The 20,097-nt window shown below is 66.1% G+C and overlaps 2 protein-coding genes across 3 annotated transcripts in view; both read left to right on the forward strand.

Moving 5' to 3' along the window:
• Positions 1-20,097, forward strand: part of SYT2 (synaptotagmin 2) — a 79,054-nt gene that overhangs the window by 44,267 nt on the left and 14,690 nt on the right. Inside the window, exon 1 of one of the 2 annotated variants that reach the window (XM_025458511.3) lies at positions 8,165-8,296. The exons of the other annotated variant lie outside the window; for it this stretch is intronic. The gene's annotated coding sequence lies outside the window, so the exon portion shown is untranslated. Of the gene's footprint in view, positions 1-8,164; positions 8,297-20,097 lie in introns of those variants that run through there. 2 annotated transcript variants of the gene reach the window in all.
• LOC125755380 (WAS/WASL-interacting protein family member 1-like) lies at positions 8,138-16,457 on the forward strand. The gene is made up of 7 exons (XM_049111952.1): positions 8,138-8,296; positions 9,064-9,154; positions 10,567-10,795; positions 12,076-12,580; positions 13,382-13,466; positions 15,381-15,420; positions 16,376-16,457. Exons 1-7 carry the CDS (start codon positions 8,138-8,140, stop codon positions 16,455-16,457), a joined length of 1,191 nt encoding a protein of 396 aa, XP_048967909.1.

A 20,097-nucleotide genomic window follows, 5' to 3' on the forward strand; every position in this document is an offset into this window, starting at 1 on the left:
GCCAGGGGGCAGCCCTTTAGCTACTGCAGCAGTAGGTGCTGCCCAGGGCTATCGGTTAAGGTCATAGCCTGAGAGGCCCCGCCCATGTGCAGAGTTGGGGACACTCTCCCGCTGGGGGCGGGTTGCCTTGGCTGCGAGCTGGGGCCCCAGGCCAGGCTGCCCCAGGAGAGAATCCCAGATGCCAAGGGAGTTGGAGTGACAGGCATGGAAGGGCAGCCCCGCTCGGGCACCGGGCTCCACCTGCGTGGCCCTGGGTGACCCGGGGCGCGGGGTCCTTCAGAGGAGGGATCGGAGCTCAGGGCGTAGGTCCTTCGGGCACCACGCGCGCTCGCTCGGAGCCTGGGGAGGTGCTGGGTCTGAAGACTGGTCCTGGCGGGGTCCCTTCTCACCCCTGGTGGTGGCCATGGCCACGCAGAGGAGGGCGGATGCCCGGGCCCCCAGGCTGACGGAGTCTGGGTCTAGGGGGACGGAGGGGTGCTCTGGCCATCTGCTTAAGCCCTGGGTGACTGGTGGGCGGGACCCAGGGGCACGGGGTGGTCAGGGACCCAGGGGCACCCGGTGGGCGGGGACCCAGGGTCACCCCACTGCAGCACGTGGCCTCCCAGTGGCCCCAGGCCTCCATCACAGGTGTCGGAGACAGGGAAAGGGGCGAGGAGCGGTGTGGACGGTGTCCTGCAGGAGGGCAGGGGCCTCGGTTGCGGAGGGTGCGGAGGAGGGGTCTGGGGGACCCCAGGGAAGGGCGAAGATGGAGGCAGAGCCCCAGCACTGGCGTCGCCCCCCCCTCGCCCCACAGCCCTTGGCCGGTGCCCCCTCCCCGCAGGCCGTGTCCAGAGCCTGCCGAGCGGACGAGGCGCCCACCTGGGGCCGAGGAGTGGGGCGGTCTCGCTGCAGGGCGGCCCTTCCTGCGCCGAGGAAGCAGCTCCCCCAAGATCCTTGCGCCACGTGTGGCTTGTTTAGAAATGTGCCTCGACTTTCCAGTTCTGTAAAATGGGCAGGATGGCTTCGGAGCAGAGACTAGACACGACCAGTGCTAACTAGGGATAGCAGGGGCTGCGGGGTGGGGGAGGCCTGTGCCCCGAGCGCCCGGCGGGGTCGGGGGGTGGCGGCCACCTGCTGGGTCATCAGCATCCTCAGAGCTCGCTTTCCTCTGGTGTAGGGATCGGTGGGCTCGGAGGGCCGTGTCCCGTGTCAGCCTCCCCACCGTGCTCCCCAGGGGCAGGTGGGGTTGGCTCAGTCCCTGGGCAGGGCCGCAGATCTCACCTGGGGACTGACGGCCGCCTGCAGGCCTCGGGGGCACCCCCACTGCGGGGGTTAAAGCAGGTGGTTCGTGGACAACCCGCGGGCCGGCCCGGGGGTCCCGCTGCCCCTCTGGCCCCCCCACCCTAGAGATCCTGCTGCCCCTCCAGCACCCCCACACCCTGGGGGTCCCGCTGCCCCTCTGGCACCCCAGCTGCTGCCCGCCCTGCAGCCAACACACCCAGTGCATTCCTGACTCCGCACAGTACCCCCCACGTGAGCACCACCTCCTTTCCCTTGGGATCCAGTCCCGGGCGCCCTTGGGGGCTCAGACCATATGTCCCTTGGGCGATCTTCACGCCCGCGTCGCCCCCGTGAGGCCCCGGCCCTGCTTCCAGGGCTCAGCGTGCACTGACCTGGGCCTCGACTCCCTCGCTCATCCTGTGCTCCCGGGCCGCTCCCCATCAGACCCTGGCCGCCGTCCTGCCCCGGCGCACTGCACTCTGGGGCCCAGCGCGGGGGCGGCATGTGTACCCAGCAGGTGCTTGATGGGAGGGTGCCAACTGGGCTCCCTCTCTGTCCCCTGAGGACCCACTGGACCAAAGTTGCACTGGGAGGAACGTACACACGTGCTGTGTCCTTATGGACGTGCTCTGACCGGCGGGCGGTGGCAGGTGTCGCCTTGTGCGAACACAGGGCCCTTCGGTGATGGTCTTGGGCCCTGCTCCCCTGCTCCCCTGCTCCCCTGCGGCCGGCTGACCCGGAGGCAGGAGGCTCGTCCAGGCAGACGGAGCTCCTCACGCTGCGCCCCGCCCGCCGCAGTTATGGGACTTGATTACGTCGGCTCCTCGAATTCTTTGGGAACATCCCCCAACCTGAACCCCTGTGCCCTTCAGGACCCTCCGCCAAACGTCCGTACTTAGGTGGGCTCGCGTCCGGCCCGAGACTAGAGAGCCCGGGGCTCCCTCGTCACGTCCAGGAGCAGGGGACGTGGACACAGCTCGTTCTCTTGTGACAGTAGGGCTGCAGCTGAGTTTAGAGCCTGAGAACCTGGACTTAGCTGTGTGGTCGTGGGCGAGTCACATCAAGCCCAAGAGGTGGACGAGCGTCAGGGCCCCTCCACCCAGTGCCTGGAGCCTGCTGCCCGCCCTGCCCAGCTATTGCTTAGGAGTGAGGACACTTGATGTTTGTGCGGCAGAGGGGTTCGGGTGTGGCCTCATGCAGAGGATCAGAATGCACATCCTGCGTCTCTCCCTGCCGGGCTGTGGGACCCTGGGCAAGTTATTTCTACCCGTCTTCCTCCGTTTTCCTCCTGTAAACTGGGCATAAGAATGATCCTCGTTCCTAAGGTTGTTGCGTGAAATAAATTCATGCTGAGGACTGCAAACATTGCCGGACCTGGGGCGCCTGGGTGCTCGGTGGGTGCGCCTCTGCCTTCAGCTCAGGTCATGGTCCTGGGGTCCTGGGATCGAGCCCCACATAGGTGCCCTGCTCAGCGAGAGCCTGCCTCTCCCTGTCCCTCTGCCCCTCCCCCTGCTCATGCGCACGCGCGCGCTCTCTCTCTCTCTCTAATAAGTAAAATCTTAAAGAAAACCCCGTGTAGCGGTGCCTGGCACACTGCGCCCCACGTGTGCTTCCTGTCGCCGGCCATCCGGGTCATGGGCGCGTCTGCACCTGCCCTGCGTCAGCTCCACACACCCGCCTGCTCCTGCGGGGAGGCCGTGCGTGCAGTGACACGGGTTCGGGCTGCCGCTCGCCACCCAGGCTGCGTCTTGGGTCGTCACACACCGCTGCCCATCCCGCGCCCCCGCTGACGTGCCCGAGCCCAGGCTTTCCACCTTCCCGCCCGCTGCTCCGCAGGCTCTGGCGAAAGGGAGAGTGAGACCAGTGTCCCCCGCGCTCACTCGAGGGGCAGGGCGGCCTGAGCGGGCTGGAGGGTTAGAGCACTGGCTCTGGAGAGCCCCTCAGCCACCCTGCTCTTTGTCTGTCTGGACCGCGGGGTCCGGCATGGTCGGGGTCAGCCGCGCTAGCCGACCTGGGGTCTCTCCCTCTGCCCCCAGCCCTGTTGTGCGATCTGGCTCATTTCGTATTCCTTTTTAAGGATTTTATTTATTTGACAGAGAGGGAGAGAGCGAGTGAGCGTGTGGGCACAGCAGGAGGGGGGCAGAGGCAGGCTCTGTACGGGGCTAGGAGCCCCATGCGGGGCTGATCCCAGCACCTCAGACTCATGACCTTAGCCAAAGGCAGACGCCCAATCAGCTGAGCCACCCAGGCGTCCTCGGACCCTGTATTCCTCCTTCTTGACTATTTATCGGAAACGTCTATTTGAAGTCGGCCAGCTACGTCTCCAAGTGCCAGGAGCCCATCGTAGGCAGGGTGCGCTCTGGGCCCCTTGTAAACCAGTGGATGCAAATAAATACTCCACGAGAGGGACGTCAACACACTCCCCAGGCTCACCACATGCGTGTGGTTCTGAGCTGTGGCCCATCCCGGACTGGTCCGCCCCCACGATCACGCTAAACGCTGCACAGAGCGCGCACCGAGGAAATAGGAGCTGTTTTTATGTTTCCTCACCTGCAAGATGAGAAATAAATAATATACAAATAATAGCTGACGTTTGCTGAGTCCTCAGTGTGTCCCAGGCATTTTTCTAAGTTTCTCACATGTATTTCTCATGCAATCTTCAAATTATTGTGTGAGATAGAGACCATTTTTTAAAGATTTTATTTACTTATTCCTGAGAGACCCAGAGAGAGAGGCAGAGACACAGGCAGAGGGAGAAGCAGGCTCCATGCAGGGAGCCGGACGTGGGACTTGATCCCGGGACCCCAGGGTCACGCCCTGAGCCACCCAGGTGCCAGGCACAGAGAGGTTGAGAAAGTTGCCCAAGGGCTTACGGCTGCGCCTATTTTTGCGCAGCCGAGTTTCCGCCCTGTCGCCCAGGACTGCTGTGAAGACCCCAAGTCTTGTGGCCGCTGACGAACAGCAGAGACCCCGCTCGGATTGCTCAGTGAAGCTGAGGGCGCAGGGGACGGGGAGGAGGACCGCCCGCACTGGTGCTGGTCTTGGTGGTGGCTGCAGGATTTAGAGGCTCTTTGCAGAAATCCAATTGCATTTCTGGAAGGGAAGGCCTGCGAGCCATTACTCTGTCTGGACAGGCCTGAAGTGGGGGCAGCTCGGTCAAGGTGAAGAGCTGGGCTGGTTTCTGAGCCTCTTCTTTCTCCCTCTCGCATCAGCCCGGGCTGGGGCAGTGGGGTGGGGGCTCTCAGCAGGGCTGCCCTCGCCGCTCCCCGGGGACCAGGCTGGAGCAGGGGGCTGTGGCCTTCAGGGTGGGCCGGGCGCTCCCATAGAAGGGAGTAGAAGGGAGGCCGTAGGAACAGCAACAGGAAGGCGCCCGGGAGGCTGCGAGTCCTGTTCAGGACACACTCCCCATCCGCCCTCCAGGCTCGGGCCCAGGGAGCATATGGACGGAAGCCTGACCCCGCGGGGCTGGACTGCGGCCCAGAGCCCGGGCATGGGGTTCCTGTGCATCTCCTTGGAGGGGGGAGGAGGGATGGAGCCGCTGGTACAGGTACAGACTGAAGGGGGCTCCCCTCCGCCCCCAGGCCCGCCACCCACCACCAGCCCCGAGCAGCCCTGCTCCTGTGACTCCAGAAGCCACCACAGGCCCCGAGCAGAGGATCCGAGGGGCTGAGAGACCCCGGGCAGTGCGGGGAGGAGCCAGCGCCCCTGCCATCACCCGCTTGGCACCCCAGGGAGAGGCCGCAAGCACACGGATATGGCCATTCCGCCACCCTTCAGCCCTCGTTCCTCTTGTATTTCTTCAGAGCCTCTATGTCTTTAACACGGGAAGGCCAGGAACGGCACCGGGTTGGTCCCTCCATTCCTTGCCCCCCAGTTCTTTCCAGGACCCTATTTTATAATTAAAATCCCCAGGCTGCAGATGAGGAAGCTGAGGCCCAGAGAAGCCCTGGAATCTGCCCAAGGTCACACGGCCCAGTACACAAGTGGCAGTGCCAGGACCTGAGGACCTGAGCCTCAGAACCGTTACGGTGTATTGGGCTCGGGCTCTGCAGCGGCCAGGGCGGCAGGGGTCCTTTCCCTGCTGGAGCTCCCAGCCCAGGCAGGGGGTCGCCTCCAACAGGGAGCGGCAAGGGTGACCAGTGCTACAGACGAGAGGCACAGGGGACCCGAGAGTGGCAGGGCGGGGGCACCGCAGTGGGGACCCGCAGCAGCAGGGCAGCATGTGCAAGGGCTCCGTGGCAGGGAAGAGCACGGCTCCTCAGGACCTGTGAGGACATCAGGGCGGCTGGGCTCAGAGGGTGAGGGGTGGAGCTGCCCACAGGGAGGCGGGGATGGGGGGGATGGGGGTGTAACCGCCAGGAGCCCCCTGGGAGAGGCCACAGCTGCAGCTGTGCAGCCAGCTCACGTCCCCTGGACGAGGGTCAGCATCTGAAGTCACAGGACCCGCCTCCCTGCCGTAACTCAGCACCAAGACCACACAGGTACCCGAGTGGGTCCCTTGGCCCCTGGGGGCTTCCTATCCCTCAGGGCGTGAAGAAGTGTCCCTCCCTTGCTTCCCTGCTGGGGATTGCTGGCAAGGATCAAGGCTGCTGCCCCCGCCCCTCGCTGCATGGGGGTCCCCTCGGGGGCCTGGGGGCTCTGAGCAAACTGACGCTGGCTCTCCTCAAGGCAGCGTGATGCTCCCACGTCCCCATCCTGACCCAGCCCCGCCTGTGCGAGTGCCACGTGACCCCCCTGACCCTCTCACAGTCCCACTGCCCTGGAGGGGAGAGGGCACCGCGCAGGAATCCTATACGCTAAACGCAGGTATTTCCCGAGGAGCAGACATGGTCCCATATAAATGCTCTGTTTTCTGTGCTTAGACCCACGTGAACAGACTCCGGTATCCTTTCCTGGGTTTTGCCAGGAGGAGCGGGGTTCGTGTTGTCTGTCCCGGATCCAGGCGCACTGCAGTCCTCAGGGCTTCCCTCTCCGGGGCCAGCAGCTGCAGGGTTGCAGGGCAGGGTCTCAGCATGTCCTGGTCTGGCTGCCGCGGCCACCCGCTGAACTTTCAGCCTTTTCCTCCCTCCTGGCAGAAAAGCCTTGGGCAGCTTTCACAAGAGAAGCATCCCCCCCCCAAACAGAAGGGGAGCAGCCAAGTGACATGACAGGGTCCCCGCAGCCCTGTGGTAGGGGTGTGCTGGCCCGGGGCGGGGGCGGGGGATCCCCATGTCCTCCTGCAGAGCATCTGACCTTGAGGCTTTGGTGGTAGGTCCCCTGTCCCCCCTGGAGGGGGGGTCAGCAAAGCTGACTGCAGAGTCTCAGCATCTCTGTTGTCCCCTGCCCCCTCCTACCCCTCCCCAGCACCGATGTGCCGGGTACATGGGTGACACACGCTCCCCCACGTGGCTTGCAGCCTGGAAATCCCTGAATCAGCTCTTTCTGCAGCCCCAGGCCGTGACGAGCGAGCTGCTGCTCTGAAGACAGGCTCCCGCCTGCCCGTGGCCGGTGTCGCAGTGTTGCAGTGGCCAGGCTGGGGTGATGAGGATGCCGGGGGGCTGGTGGGGGACAGGGGATTCGCTGTAGCTCCCGGGGATTCCCAGGGATCTCCCACTTGGTGCAGATAAGAAGCCCTGGGAGGCTCTGAGCGACGCCCCCCCAACACATACACATAGAGCATATTTTGGGGGGGGAGGATCAACTCCTGGGTCAAACCCCAAACTTGGTTCTTGAGTCTGAGATGCAGCACAGGAGCAGGCCCGAGGAAAGCCGAGGGTGAAGGGGAGGGTGTGGGGATGAGGGCAGGGGTGGGGTGGGCTGGGAGCAGCCCAGATGGGACCAGCAGGTCCTGAGCTGGGGGCCTGAGGTCAGGCCTCCCTGCACGTGGGATGCCCGGTCCTGGGTCCTCCGGGTGCTGGGGAGGGTTGAGGGAGGGAGCTGACCTGTGGGCACTGGGGAGCCCCGGGGGGGGGGGTTCCTCCCTGGGAGCCAGGCCCAGCGCAGCGTACCCCTGCTCTGTCCCGGGCCCTGCACCCCTGCACCCGGCCTCCGCCCTCGAGCTGGACCCCGCCGCTCCCCTGGTCCTCTTGTCTCTTGCTCCGCGTCCCCCCGCGTCCCCCCAAGCACGTCGGCGCCCGCTCCCCGCCCTGGGCTCCGGGGGCACAGGACCCGGGAAGGCTCCTCCGCAGGGGTCCGGGGGGGCTCCGCGGCTCCGGGGGCGCAGGGCCGGGGAGGGCTGGGGGGGTCCAGGGGCCCGGGGACTCCGGGGGCGCAGGGCCGGGGAGGGCTGGGGGGGGGTGCAGGGATCCGGGGGGCTCTGGGGGCGCAGGGCCGGGGAGGGCTGGAGGGGTGCAGGGGCCCGGGGGCTCCGGGGGCGCAGGGCCGGGGAGGGCTGGGGGGGTGCAGGGATCCGGGGGTCTCTGGGGGCGCAGGGCCAGGGAAGGCTCCTCCGCAGGGGTCCGGGGGGGCTCCGCGGCTCCGGGGGCGCAGGGCCGGGGAGGGCTGGGGGGGTGCAGGGGCCCGGGGACTCCGGGGGCGCAGGGCCGGGGAGGGCTGGGGGGGTGCAGGGATCCGGGGGGCTCTGGGGGCGCAGGGCCGGGGAGGGCTGGGGGGGTGCAGGGATCCGGGGGGCTCTGGGGGCGCAGGGCCGGGGAGGGCTGGAGGGGTGCAGGGGCCCGGGGGCTCCGGGGGCGCAGGGCCGGGGAGGGCTGGGGGGGTGCAGGGATCCGGGGGGCTCTGGGGGCGCAGGGCCAGGGAAGGCTCCTCCGCAGGGGTCCGGGGGGCTCCGCGGCTCCGGGGTCCCCCGGCCCGGAGTCCGGCGCGAGCAGGGGCGCGCGGGGGCGGGGTCCGCGGCGCAGGGGGGATCGCCCCGAGGGGCCGCGCGGGGCGGAGCATCCGGATGGGCGGGGGGAGCGGGAGCCGGAGCGCGGCACCAGGCACCACCGCAGAGCGCGGAGCGGAGCGGGGCGGGGCGCAGCCGGCGGGGGAGCCGCAGGGACCCGGCGGCCGCGAGGTGCAGGGGGGCCCGACCTCGGCCCGGCCGCCTCGCCTGGACGCGGTAAGAGCCCCGTGGTCGGGCGCCGCGAGGGCCTGGGGCGCGGCCGGGACGCTCCGACTTTGGGGCGAAGCGCGCGCGGGACGGGGGGGGGTGGCGAGACCCACCCGCGCCCCGGAGCCCCCCGCCCTGGCCCCGCCCCGCTGCCCCCCGCCGCCCCCGCCGAGCCCCGCGCACGGAGCCCCCCCGCCCCCCTCCCCGGCGAACTTGGGCGGCGGGAGCGCTGCGGCGGCGTCGGGGCGGGGGCGGGGGCGGGGGCCGAGCGCTCGGCCGCCTGGAGGGGCGGGGCGGGGGGCGGGGGCGACCCCGGGGTGCTGCGCCCTGGAGCCCGCGGCCACGGCCACGGCGCTGTCCCAGCCCAGCCCGGACGGGGCGGGGGGCGGCGGCGGGCGGCGGGCGCGCAGACCCCGACCTGAGGCTGAGCGCTCCGTGCCCGGGGAGGGGCTGCAGCCTGGAGCCAGCCGCGAACCTGCGGGTCCAGGGGCCGTCGGGAAGCCTCCATCCTGACCCAGCCCGTGACCTTGCACAACTGGCGCGGCGCTCTGAACCTCAGTGTCCCCATCTGCGGAATGGGGCTCCGGAGCTTGCCTACAGGACACCTCCCGCCTCGGACTCCCGGGGGCCTGGCGGGCAGGGGAGGGCGAGGGAAGGAGTGGGTGGGGCGCAGCCTCACCAGCTGCTGCCTCAGGGGAACTGGCTCCCCAGCACCCCAGAAAGTCGGCGGGGCCTGGAGCCCCTCAGCCTGCTCATGCACCGTCTCTTTCCAGTAGTTTATCCGGCTCTCCAGTGCACACGTCCTCTGTCCTCCGGGCCGGGGACAGAGCCTTCCAGGGGGAGACATTCCCAGTGACACCGGCGAGGGTGGGAGGGGGTCAAGGACCCCCCAAGGTCATGCTGCTGGCCCCTGGCTCCAGACAGGGCTGCATCCGCATCAGACAAGGGTGGCCTGAAGGAGTCCTGTTTAGAGAGAGCGGCTCTCTGTCAGGAGAGCTCCCCACTGCAGGAGCCCCCACAGCCCGGGGTGCAGCCTCACCGTCCCATCACTCCCACTCCTGCTCTCCTGAACCCTGGTTTTGTCTGCAGTTGAGACGGAACAGCAGCCTCTCACTGGGCCTCAGGGTGTTGCGGGGGAGAGTCCTGGTTTAGGACAGGAGGCCTGAGTTGAAGTCCAGGCTCTGCCTCCCATTTGTGTGACCTTGTGTGACCTTGGGCCAGCCCCCCTCTGGCTCTCCTCACCTGTCCATCAAGAGGGTTGAACTAGATCACTTCCCAGGGCCCTGCCAACCTCCCAGTTCTGGGGCTGAAAGTCTGGACGGTGTCTGAATAGCTGGCAGGGGCCTGGCTGGGTGACGGCGGCAGGTGGTGTACACCCCCTCCCAGCCCTGTCTGTCCCGGGGTGGAGGCGGCTGGAGACTGCAAGCCCTGTATGGAGGGGCCGCCTTCCACCTTCTGGGCCTTGCACGCCCTGGAGTGAATCCTCGGGAGACCCTGGGCTCTGCGGGTTGTCGGCTGCATGACCTTGAGCCAGATACGGTATTTTACATCTTTGAGCTTCAGTTACTCAGTGGAAATGAAAATAGTGGTGGTATTTTAGGATGGTTGTGAGCGTTAAGCACGAAGCACACGGAAGATGCTTCGTCCAGTGCCGAGCCCTCGGCGTCCTCAGTGGTAGCTGCTAGTCAGGCGGGCAAGAAGCCTGTGGGAGCCGGAGCAGGGGAGCAGGGAGCGGGGCTGCTGGTGCCTCCCTGCCAGGGCCCTGGGATCTCCCCTGGGCTTCCAGCACTTCCCGTTTCCCTACTGAACGGAGCAGCAGTGCTGCCTCCCTGCCTCCCTCCCTCCCTCACCCCTCCCTCCCTCTCACCGGTAGCATCATTCTGCAGCAGAAACTTCATGTGAAAGAAAAATACCTGCTTGACTTTGCTGTGCCCTCACACTTGTTTGCCTCTAGCTCTCCCTTCCCCACTTTCTGCCACGCATCCGGTCCCTTCTGTGACGAGGACACATGGAAGCTGTACTGCATTTCCTGAACCTTCCAGGAGTGAGCCAGCTGAGGCCCAGGGATTGCCGAGCCTGGATCCCACGTCAGGGCTGGCGTGGCAGGCCTGGCAGAGGCACCAGCTCGGCCTTGGGGGACGCTCAGGGTCCCAGACCCCAGAGCCAGGAGGGGTGGGGGTGCAGCGGTGGGCTGTGTGGGGGCGGCAGGGCCAGGACTTGGGGTCTCCCGACTGGCCACACCACCTTAGGTGAGTCCCACCCACGGTCTTCGGGGCTAGTGTCTGTGAGCCAGAGGTGCCACGGACCCCGCAGCTTCTGGGCCTGGCGGGCCCTGCCCTCACCGCCCCTCGCCACGGCGGGCTGGAGGGGCTGGAGGCTTCTGGCTGAGGAGGGCACACAGGCCGCCGGCGGCCCAGCCCTCCGCTCCACCTCAGCTGTGAGCAAGCTGAACAGGTTTGGGCAAGAGGCATCTCCACGCATGTCAGGCAAGCGGAACCACGGCACGAGGTGCTGAGGGGCTGGGGGTTCGTGTCCTCCAGTGTCTGACTCTGACCATGGGCACACGGTGACTCGGGGAGGGGCTTCCCGGGATGCACGGCACATCCGCACCCCAGATGGCGCCACGCCAGCACCTGCTGGCCCACGTCCCCAGCTCTTTCCACCCCGCCGTTGAGCCCCAGGCAGGTGCCTTCCAGCTCCAAGCACAAGGCCACAGGCCTCGCTTGCTGCAGAAGGGACTTGGGTCGCCAATGGGAAGGCACCTCCAACGCCCGTGCTGAGGGCGTTCCCATGTTGCAGGTGACAGCACTGACAGCAGTAGGTGGCCCAGCATCCGAGGCCATCGCCCCGGGCTGCAGCTCTTGCTGCTGTGCCGCCTGTCATGTCCTGCCTGTCGGGGTAGGCACACTCGTGGCCTCGGGACAGCCACACTGTGCGGGAGTCAACGCAAATGCGCGTGAAAAAGGAACGGGGGACAGAGACACAGAGCAGAAGAAAGGCAGAAATATCACGGCCCGGAGCATGAGATCCCTTCTGGGCTTTCTTCCTGACGCTCCCTCCCCCGTGCCCCGCCGTTGTGGTGGCCTGGTGGCCATCAGTCCTTGGGGGGGGGGGCGCAGTCCTGGAGTGGGGCTGGGAGGGCTGTGAGCTCTCCTAAAGGGGCACCCCTGGGTCTCTGGCCTCCGCTGACCCTTGGCATCCGTGGCTCCACCCCCCCCCCCCCCGCCCCGCCCGATCCTTAACACATTTCCTGTATCGTTCGGAGCTGACACCTCGGCCCCAGCTCTTGCAGAAAGGCGTCGCAGCAGATGGCCCATTGAGCGAGGCCGCTGCCTCCTTATCTGGGCCCCGGCGCCCGGGAAAGATGCGGAACGTCCTTGGCAGGTCGACAGAGGCTCCGAATGGCTTTTTTCTCCCCTTTGCCTTTGTTTTGTTAGCTTCCCCCCTCCCTGTCCCCCGCATCCCACTTCCGTGTTCTCCGTGCCCTGAGGTTGGGTCGGGGCTGGGGGTCCGCCCAAGCCTTTCCTCGGCGGAAATGGATTTGGAGCCCACTGCCGGGCCGCTTAGTGGCTTCCGCGATCCCGGCGCTGCCCGTGGAGCTTCCCTGCACCCCGACAACGGGCGCATCTGGAAGGGGGGGGCTGCCCTGCAGCAGGGATTCGAGCCTTGGACCCACTGCCCTCCCGGGATCTGCTGGGGAGCCTGGCCTCACGGGGTGGGCCCTCGAGCTCCCCTCCCCACTCTACCAGTGAGCTCGCTCCCTCACCTGCCCCTCACCTGCCCTCAAGAGGCCACCGTGAGGCTCCTGGAGGCCCGCGCTGCCACCACCGCCACCCGGGCTGCACCTGTGGCCCTTGTGCCCCCCCCACCCCGGGCCTGGCCCTGCTGCGGCTTGGGCTGAGGGGCTGGGGGGGTGGGGAGGAGGGGGGAGGAAGGGAGCCCCTCGGCCCCCACCAGCCGCCCCGAGCCCCAGGAGACCTGCAGCCTGACCACCCGCCTGTCTGGTGCGGCTCTGGGAGCTGCTGCCTGCAGTGGGCCCGGCCGCCACCTCCGAGCCGCCTGCAGCCTGCTGCCTGCTGCTTGGCTGGGGCTGGGCTCGGGGGCAGCCAGCTGCTCAGAGGCAGATTGCGGCCTGTGCCCATGTCCCCCAGCACCCGGCCCCAGGGCTACGCACCGCCCGCCCCCACCCTCCGCGGTGGCTCCCCAGCCTGGATGCCGCACACGCGGCAGGCTCGGCCTCCTGGACGCTCAGCGCTGCTGCAGGGCCTGAGGCCTCAGAGGCCAGGGCGCCAGGTAACCCCAACCCCTTGGGATTTTGTCGTTTAAACACTCGGTACCTCGGTTTCTTCATCTTTAACACAGAGATACATTCGTGGGTGCGCCGTCGGGCGGATACGATAAGTGTGAGAAGGGAGCATCGGGCCTAGGGCGCTGATGAAGATTTAGCCCCGGTTGTGGTGTCTCTTAAAACGGAGACGGATGTTGTGTAGAAAAAGAAACGTAACACTGAGCTAGGAGTGGGGTGAGGCGGGGGTGTGACTGCTTCCATCCGAAGGACCTGGAGGCTGCGATCGCACTGCCGATTTCCTACACGTGGTCCCACGCCTGCTGCTGCTTCCCATCTTTGGACTTCGGTTGTCCCCGTCTGAGAAGGTGGAGAAGGACGACTGTCTCTCTCACCCCTTCCGAGGTGTCCCGGGGACCCAGTGAAGTGGGTGATGGCCTGGAAAAACCAGCGTGCCTAGAGGACGCAGCCCCGTCCCAGCCCCCTGAGGCACACGGGCCTCCTGGCTGAGGCTCCGGCCGTTGGACCTCCTACAAACGGCACCCGACCCCGTGGCCCTCTCTTAGTGTCTGCTCTTTTTCATCTGGGCTGGAAAAGAGATGGTGGTTTTGGGTCTCTACATGCTTCTGGGCCAGGCGGCCAGAGTGTTTCTGGACGTGGCCTCAGTTCTGCAAGGAGAGAGCAGGAGGGTTGGAGAACAGCCCCATTCACACTGGGACGCCCTGGCCAGAGCCGCACACAGATGGGTCGTGCCTTCCCTGGGATGGCCAGGACCGGCGGCTCTCCGGCCTCCCCTCCACCCTCGGCAGGCGTCTGCAGAGCAGGGAGGCGGGGAAGGGGCTGCCCGGGAGCCGGGCACCGGGGCAATGTCGTGCTCAGCACCATTCCTGCCAGGTGAGTCAGGGACCCTGCTTGACGGCACTTTTACATCCCCTTCAATCTGTGTGCTTCCTGGGGCGGGCGGGGGGGGGGGGGGTCAGCCAAGCTGACCTGCTGACAGTATCGGGTTGATGATTAGGCCAGGGGTCTCACGTGCTGTCGCCGGCGTTCTCTGCCTAGGGCTGCAGGGGTGACCGGGCTGCACGTGCCCGCGCCAGCGGCTGAGAGATGCCCGCTGTCCCACGGCTGGTCACCTGGGGTGAGCGGCAGGTGTGGAGGGCAGGACTCTTTATTGCAGAGTTACTCGGGGCCCTGGAAATGTCGCCTCTGGGGCCCTCCTCGGAGCCTCTTTCCAAATATCATTTTACCAAGAGCCCCAGAGCTGAGGCTGCTCTGCCAAGGTCGCCTCCAAAGTCAGCCGTGAGCTCATGCTCAGAGTCCACTGTCCTTCACCCGCTCCATTCCCCAGGCTTGGGAAGGCGTCAGGCGTTGGCTCGAAATGTAGGGGCGCAGCCTGCTGCTTGTCTCCTGCGACCTTGGCCTTGACCTCACATCTCCTTGTGCCTCGTACCTCCAGACGTTGGAAGGACGTAGATTAGACAGCCGGGGGATTTGCCGAGTGGCCTTGTCGGGGGAGGGAACGGAAGATCGGCCCAAGACGTTGGGGAGTCTGGGCTGCGTTAGGTCTCAGGAGAAGCTTCAGGAAAGAGCCCTGGAATTGGAGCCCGGAACCAATAACACAGCGTCAGGTCCTGCACAAAGTCAGGTCCTGCAGCCTGCTAGGCACATCGGGGTAGGTGCGGGATCGCCCTCCCCTCCAACTGGGATCGGACGTCCTTACGTCCAGGGGGCACATTGATCTTTTTCTACTAAGAAAAAAGAAAAAGCTTATTGAAAGAGTTCATTCACCCCAAGGGCACGACTCAGTGGTTTTTAGTGCAGTCGCAGTTGTACAAACACCACCACAATCTAATGTCAGAGCTTTTTTTTTTTTCCCCCGCCACCCCAAATAGAAAACTGCACACATTTGCAGCCATTCATCCTTCCTTTCTTCGAGCCCTCACCAACCGGTGTCCTGCGGCCTGCCTCTGCGCACCTGCCTCCTGGAGGCTTCCCATGAACAGGATCATCTGATGTGTGGTTTCTTTTTTTTTTTTTTTAAGATTTGATTTATTTATTCATGAGAGACACAGAGAGAGGCAGAGACACAGGCAGAGGGAGAAGCAGGCTCCCTGCAGGGAGCCCGACTTGGGACTCGATCCCAGGTCTCCAGGATCACGCCCTCGGCTGCAGGCGGCACCAAACCGCTGCGCCCCCCGGGCTGCCCCTGATGTGTGTTCTTTCGCGTCTGGCCTCTTTCACCTACATTGTTTTCAGGGCCCCTCTGGGGTGTCGCAGGTGCCACTCCATTTCTTGTTATTGCTGAGAGATATCTCGCTGTGCGGAGGGACCACACGTTGCCGCCGTCTTAGCCCATGGACCTGTGGGTTGGATTTTGACTGTTAACGCACATTCACGTAAGGGCTTGTTTTCTAAAGTCATCCCTGCCCTGAACGTGGGGCTCGAACTCACAGCCCTGAGATGCAGAGTCTCGTGCTCCACCTGCCCTGCCCGTGCAGGGTCCCCAGAGAACAGAGATCTCTGCGCCTCCGGGGCGCGTTCCTGGGAGTGGAACTGCTGGCTCGAGTGATACACTTACTTTTGAAAGTTACCTTTTCTCAGCCCCTGTTGTAGGTGTTTTGCGGGGATCACCTCCATATGCTCTGTGAGGTGGGCACTGTTGTTCGTCTCCTTGTACAAAATGAGGAGACCGAGGCCCAGAGACCAAGTGACGCGTCCGAGGACGCTGAGCGAGCAAAGCCAGGACCTGAACGCGGTCGGTCTGCCAGTGGCCCCTTCGCCCTGTGCCTCTGTGTGTGGGGTTTGAAGGCGACGAGGAACGAGAGAGCCCCCAGCAGCTGCCCCGCCCGTAGGAGCGGCTGCTTAGGTGTTCGTTGCCTCCTGGGAAAGAGGACCAGACGCCCTGCACTTCTGTGTATTCTGCTCCGTGGCCTCGGGAACTGCTTGTGTCCCTTTGAGCCCCACTTCAGGCCCCCCGGTATATACAGCTTCCCGGGTGCAGTTTCAGAGGCGGGGGGGCGGGGGTTCTGTGCCTGAGGGTGGGGGTGTGGGAAGTGCAGGGTGGTGCAAAGTGTCCTAGATTCAGGCTCCGGCTCTCTCACTGACTTGAAAGTAATTTCTGGGGTGCCTGGGGGCTCAGCTGGTTGGGCGTCCGACTCTTGATTGCGGCTCAGGTCATGATCTCGGGGCTGTGAGATCGAGCCCTGCATCGGGTTCTGCTCTGATTCTTTCTCCCTCCTCCTCTGTCCCGCCCCCACCCCCTCATGCGCTCTCTGTCTCTCTAAAATAAATTAAAATAAAATCTTTTTAAAAAAGAAAGAAAGCAATTTCCGGGACGCCCGGGTGGCTCAGGGGTCGAGCGTCTGCCTTCGGCCCAGGTTGTGACTCCAGGTCCCGGGATCGAGTCCCGCGTCGGGCTCCCCGCAGGGACCTGCTTCTCCCTCTGCCTGGGTCTCTGCCCCTCTCTCTGGGTCTCTCTTGAATAGATAAACAAGATCTTTTAAAAAAGAAAAGCAAGCAAGCAGTTTCCCTTCCCTGGGTCTTGGCCTCCCGTTGTTCAGGAAGCGGCTGGAGTAAGGATCCTGAGGTGCCTGCTGCTCTTGGGGCCTGTGTGAGCCCCGTGCTCTATCCTCAGCAGCCTGAGCCCCGAGGGGGGCTGGAGTCGATGCCCAGGGCCCCAGGTCACCCTGGTGCTCAGCCCCGCTTCCCCCCGAGAGTGTAATCGGGATGGGCTGGGGCTGAGCGGGGTGGCGGGCAGGGCCCTGTAGCCCTCCCTCGTCCTAGAGCCCCCTCTGTCCTCCTAGAGCTCCCGCCCTCGTCCTAGAGCCCCCATCCGTCATCCTAGAGCCCCCATCCCTCATCCTAGAGCCCCCGCCCTCGTCCTAGAGCCCTTGCCGGCCGAGGGCCTTCTCCTATGGGCTAAGCCAGGAAGAGAGCCGTTTCCCCTGCACTGCTGTCCCTGGTTTCCCTTATCTGGACGCCTGTCCCTCTGGAATTCTGCTCCCTAGAGCCTGGAGGCCCCACAGCCTCAGCCCCCCAGTCGGCTTCTGGGGCTGGGGCTGCCTCCTGGCCGGGGACCACGTGTGGGGAGGCACCCAGCACACCCCTCCCCCCCGCTTCCCCCGGTGCCCCCCCTTTTTCAGGGAGGGCGCCAGTGTTTCCCACGCCCGGCCCCCCAGGCTAGGCGGCCGCGCCCCCTCTGCATCCGCCATCCAGCCCTGCCTTTCCCAGGCCCTCCCTTTGCTCCGGATTCCCTGTGCCCCGAAACCTGCGGGTGGAGGTCCTGCCGCGTTCCGGGCACCCGGAGGCTGGGCTGGTGCACCTAACCCTGAGTGGTGGGGATCGGTGGTGCCCTCTGTGGAGGAGGGAACAAGTGCGGGACAGGGGCGTCCTTCTCCAAGGTCACCAGGCTGGCAGGTGGCAGGGGGAGGACTGAGTGACGGCTGTCTAGTCCAGAAGCCTGCACAGCAGGTACAGCCGATATAAAGGACCTTTGAGGGGTGCTGGGCCCCGGGGAAGCTGAGCAGAGTGTCGGGGAGCGGTGGGCCCCGAAGTGCTGCGGGGCAGGTGGGTGTCACCGGCGCTTCTCCCTCTATGTCTGCGTGGGGCGCAGTCACCCCAGGGTTCACCTCTTTGCCCGGTGGGCATCAGGTGTGGCATCTCCCAGCGCCCCTGCCCATGGGCGGTGGCCACACAGCCCCCAGGGTCCGCCGCTCCCGCCTGCGTCCCCAGCTCCCCCGCCCCCAGTGCCTGGGGGTCCCACTATAAGCTCCGTGGGCGTGATGAGGCTCCACGCTCACCTTTTCCTCCAGTGCACCCCTAGGGCTGGGCCGGCCCCCTCTCCCCTTGACAGCCACCCCAGGGAGGAGGCCCCCCACACCCTCCTTCGTCCTGCTTGTCCCCCCATCCTACCCCGAGCCCTGTCAAAAACCCAGAAACAGCAGAATTGAAACCACCGAGTGAATCAGGAGCACGTGGCAGGAGTTTGTGCGCATTTAAGATCAGTCGGGGAACCGGGAGCTAACGTTCCCGGAGGAAGCCGGACGCGGGCTTGCCCATGCGGCCCCGGGCGTCTGGCCGGCTTTCTCCAGGGGGGCTCCAATGTGTACTGAGTTGCGAGCCCCCTGCCATCCCCGCAGTGGGGGGAGCCCCCTCAGGATCGGGGTGGCCCCTCCTCCCCGGCGCAGCCTGGGAGCTGGTGGGGCCTGGGTGCCCGAGGCCCGTGGTGGCAGGTGGGGGACCCCCAGGGCGGGACGGGGGACCTTGAAGCCCCTCGAGGCCGAGGTGTGCCCCCTCCCTGTCTGTGTCTTCCCTTCCAGTAGGGTCCGGTCTCAGCTTGAATACCCTCAGTGACGGGGCGCTCATGACCCCACGAGCCTGTGTCCCTTCGGGGTTTTGGAAAGTGCTGGTACGCACAGCTCCTCCCTCATCTTGAGCCTGAGGCCAGAGAGCCCCGGGGGAGGAGGGGGCCTGGGGGGCACAGGGGACCCCAGCGCAGGACCCTCCGAGCCTGAGCCCCCCAAAGCCTGCGACCTGGGCCCGTCCCTCCCGCCTTCTAGCTCCCGGTTTCTCCTGCCATAAGGTGTGTTGCGCGTGGACCTTCAGAAATGAGAGGCTGCAGCCTGCGCGGGGGTGGGCTTCGTCCAGGCGGCGCCCAAGGCTCGGTGTCGGCAGGCGCGGGGAGGGGACCACCCTCCGCCCGCCCCCTCCCACCTCTCGTGCAGCCCGTGGCAGAGGCTGGCAACACGCTCGGCGACAGTGGGCCTAGAGCGATGCTTCAGCTCCCGGGAGAGCAAGCGGGGGGCTCGGGGTCCTGGCCCGGGACGCTCCCAGCCCACGACCAGGCTGGGGGAGTATGGCCAGGTGGGTTCTCTGGAGCCAGGCCGCTGCCCCGCCGCACCACCCACCTGCCCGCGTCCGACGTCTCTCCTCTGCCTCCCGGGCCCTGCAGCTGTGGCCCCATCTGGTCCCCGGTTGTCAGACCCCCTCCCTGCGCCGCACCCTCCCCCCCCACCCCACCCCCCGTCCCTGCTGAGGTCTTGCCTAGAGCCGTCAGCCCCTTCCAAGCCCATCCCTGGGTCCCTGGCTTGGGCCGCCTTCCCAGGAAGCCTCCCCAGAGTGGTGCTCCGGGTCCTCCGTGCCTTTGGGAGCCCCTACGATTGGCCAGGGGCAGCAGGGGGCCACTCGGTGCCCTCACCCGGGCAGGGCCGTGGTAACTCCCACGGTGGCCACCCAGTCCCCCGCAGACCGAATGGAGCGCTGACCACCGACCCGCGGGACAGCGGGCTCCTCTGAGCGTTGTTCTTTTTTTTTTTTTTTTTTTTTAAGATTTTATTTATTTGACAGAGAGAGAGAGAGAGAGAGAGCACAAGCAGGGGGAGCAGCCGAGGGGCAGGCAGACGCCCCGTGGAGCAGGGAGCCCGACTTGGGGCTCGACCCCAGGACCCCGGGATCACGACCTGAGCTGAAGGCAGATGCTTCCCCGACGGAGCCCCCAGGCCCCCCTTGTTGTCCTTTTGGTGGAGGTGAACTGAGGTCCAACAACTCGTGTGACCCACTGGTGTCTCCTGCTTGCCCGGCCCCCGAGGCTGCCTGTGTCCCCACCCACCGCTGTCACCTGTCACCACAGATTAGCTTTCTCTTTCCCGGGCTCTCCTGTTCTTTGCTGGGCCTGGCCTTCCCCTCTTGCCGTGATGTCCCCGAGCCTGGGACTGTTCTCCCAGCATCCCCCGCCCCCCGCCACCGCGCCACCTGTGCTAATGACTCCCAGTGGCCCGCTCCGGAGCAGCCCCCAGCCCACCACCCACCTCCTGGTCGTCGCCGCGCTCGCTTGGTGGCCCACTGGCATGGCCGGGGCGGGCAGGGATGTTCTCGGGGCCCCAGCACAAGCTCCCGCCTTGCCCCAGCTCTGTCGCAGCAGAAAGGGAGAGGTGGCCGGAGGGGAGCGCGGCCCCTCCTCCTTGAGCAAACGTGGGCAGCGGGAGCGGGTGTGGACCAGCTGGAGGCGGGGGCTCGTCTGCAGTCTGCACGGGGCTGGGGCTCCCGATGGGGCTCACGGCAGGGTGCTAAGAGGCTGGCTGGGCTGGAGCAGAGGGTGGGGGCCGGCGAGGGGGGAGCCGCAGTCTCCGAAGTACGAGGCCACCATGGGTTCCCCCAGCCACCCCGCGTGCTCCCTGTGGGTTCCAGCCCCTTGGGCACAAGATCGCGCTTTACGGACCCTCGCAGCCCCATGGCAGGTAAGTCCTCTTTCCCATTTTCCAGATGCAGAAGCCCCGGGTGGGGGTGGGGCTAAGCTCCCTGCCCATGTTTGCAGGGCTGCAAGGTGCGGCGGGGACGCGGGCCAGGGCCTTCTGAGCCACAGGCCGGGTGCTGAGCTGCGCCATGTGGAGGCGCCCACTTGCCCCACCTGGACCCAAGTGCGTCCCCAGTCCTGCCTCCAGTCGCATCTGCGTGGAATCCCTGCTGGATGTTCCACTGGGAGGGAGGACGTCCTGCATGTCTTCCCTCCTCCCCTCCTCCAGTCTGT

The sequence above is a fragment of the Canis lupus genome, chromosome 7 (genome assembly GCF_003254725.2).
Source record: "Canis lupus dingo isolate Sandy chromosome 7, ASM325472v2, whole genome shotgun sequence".
NCBI lineage: Eukaryota > Metazoa > Chordata > Mammalia > Carnivora > Canidae > Canis > Canis lupus.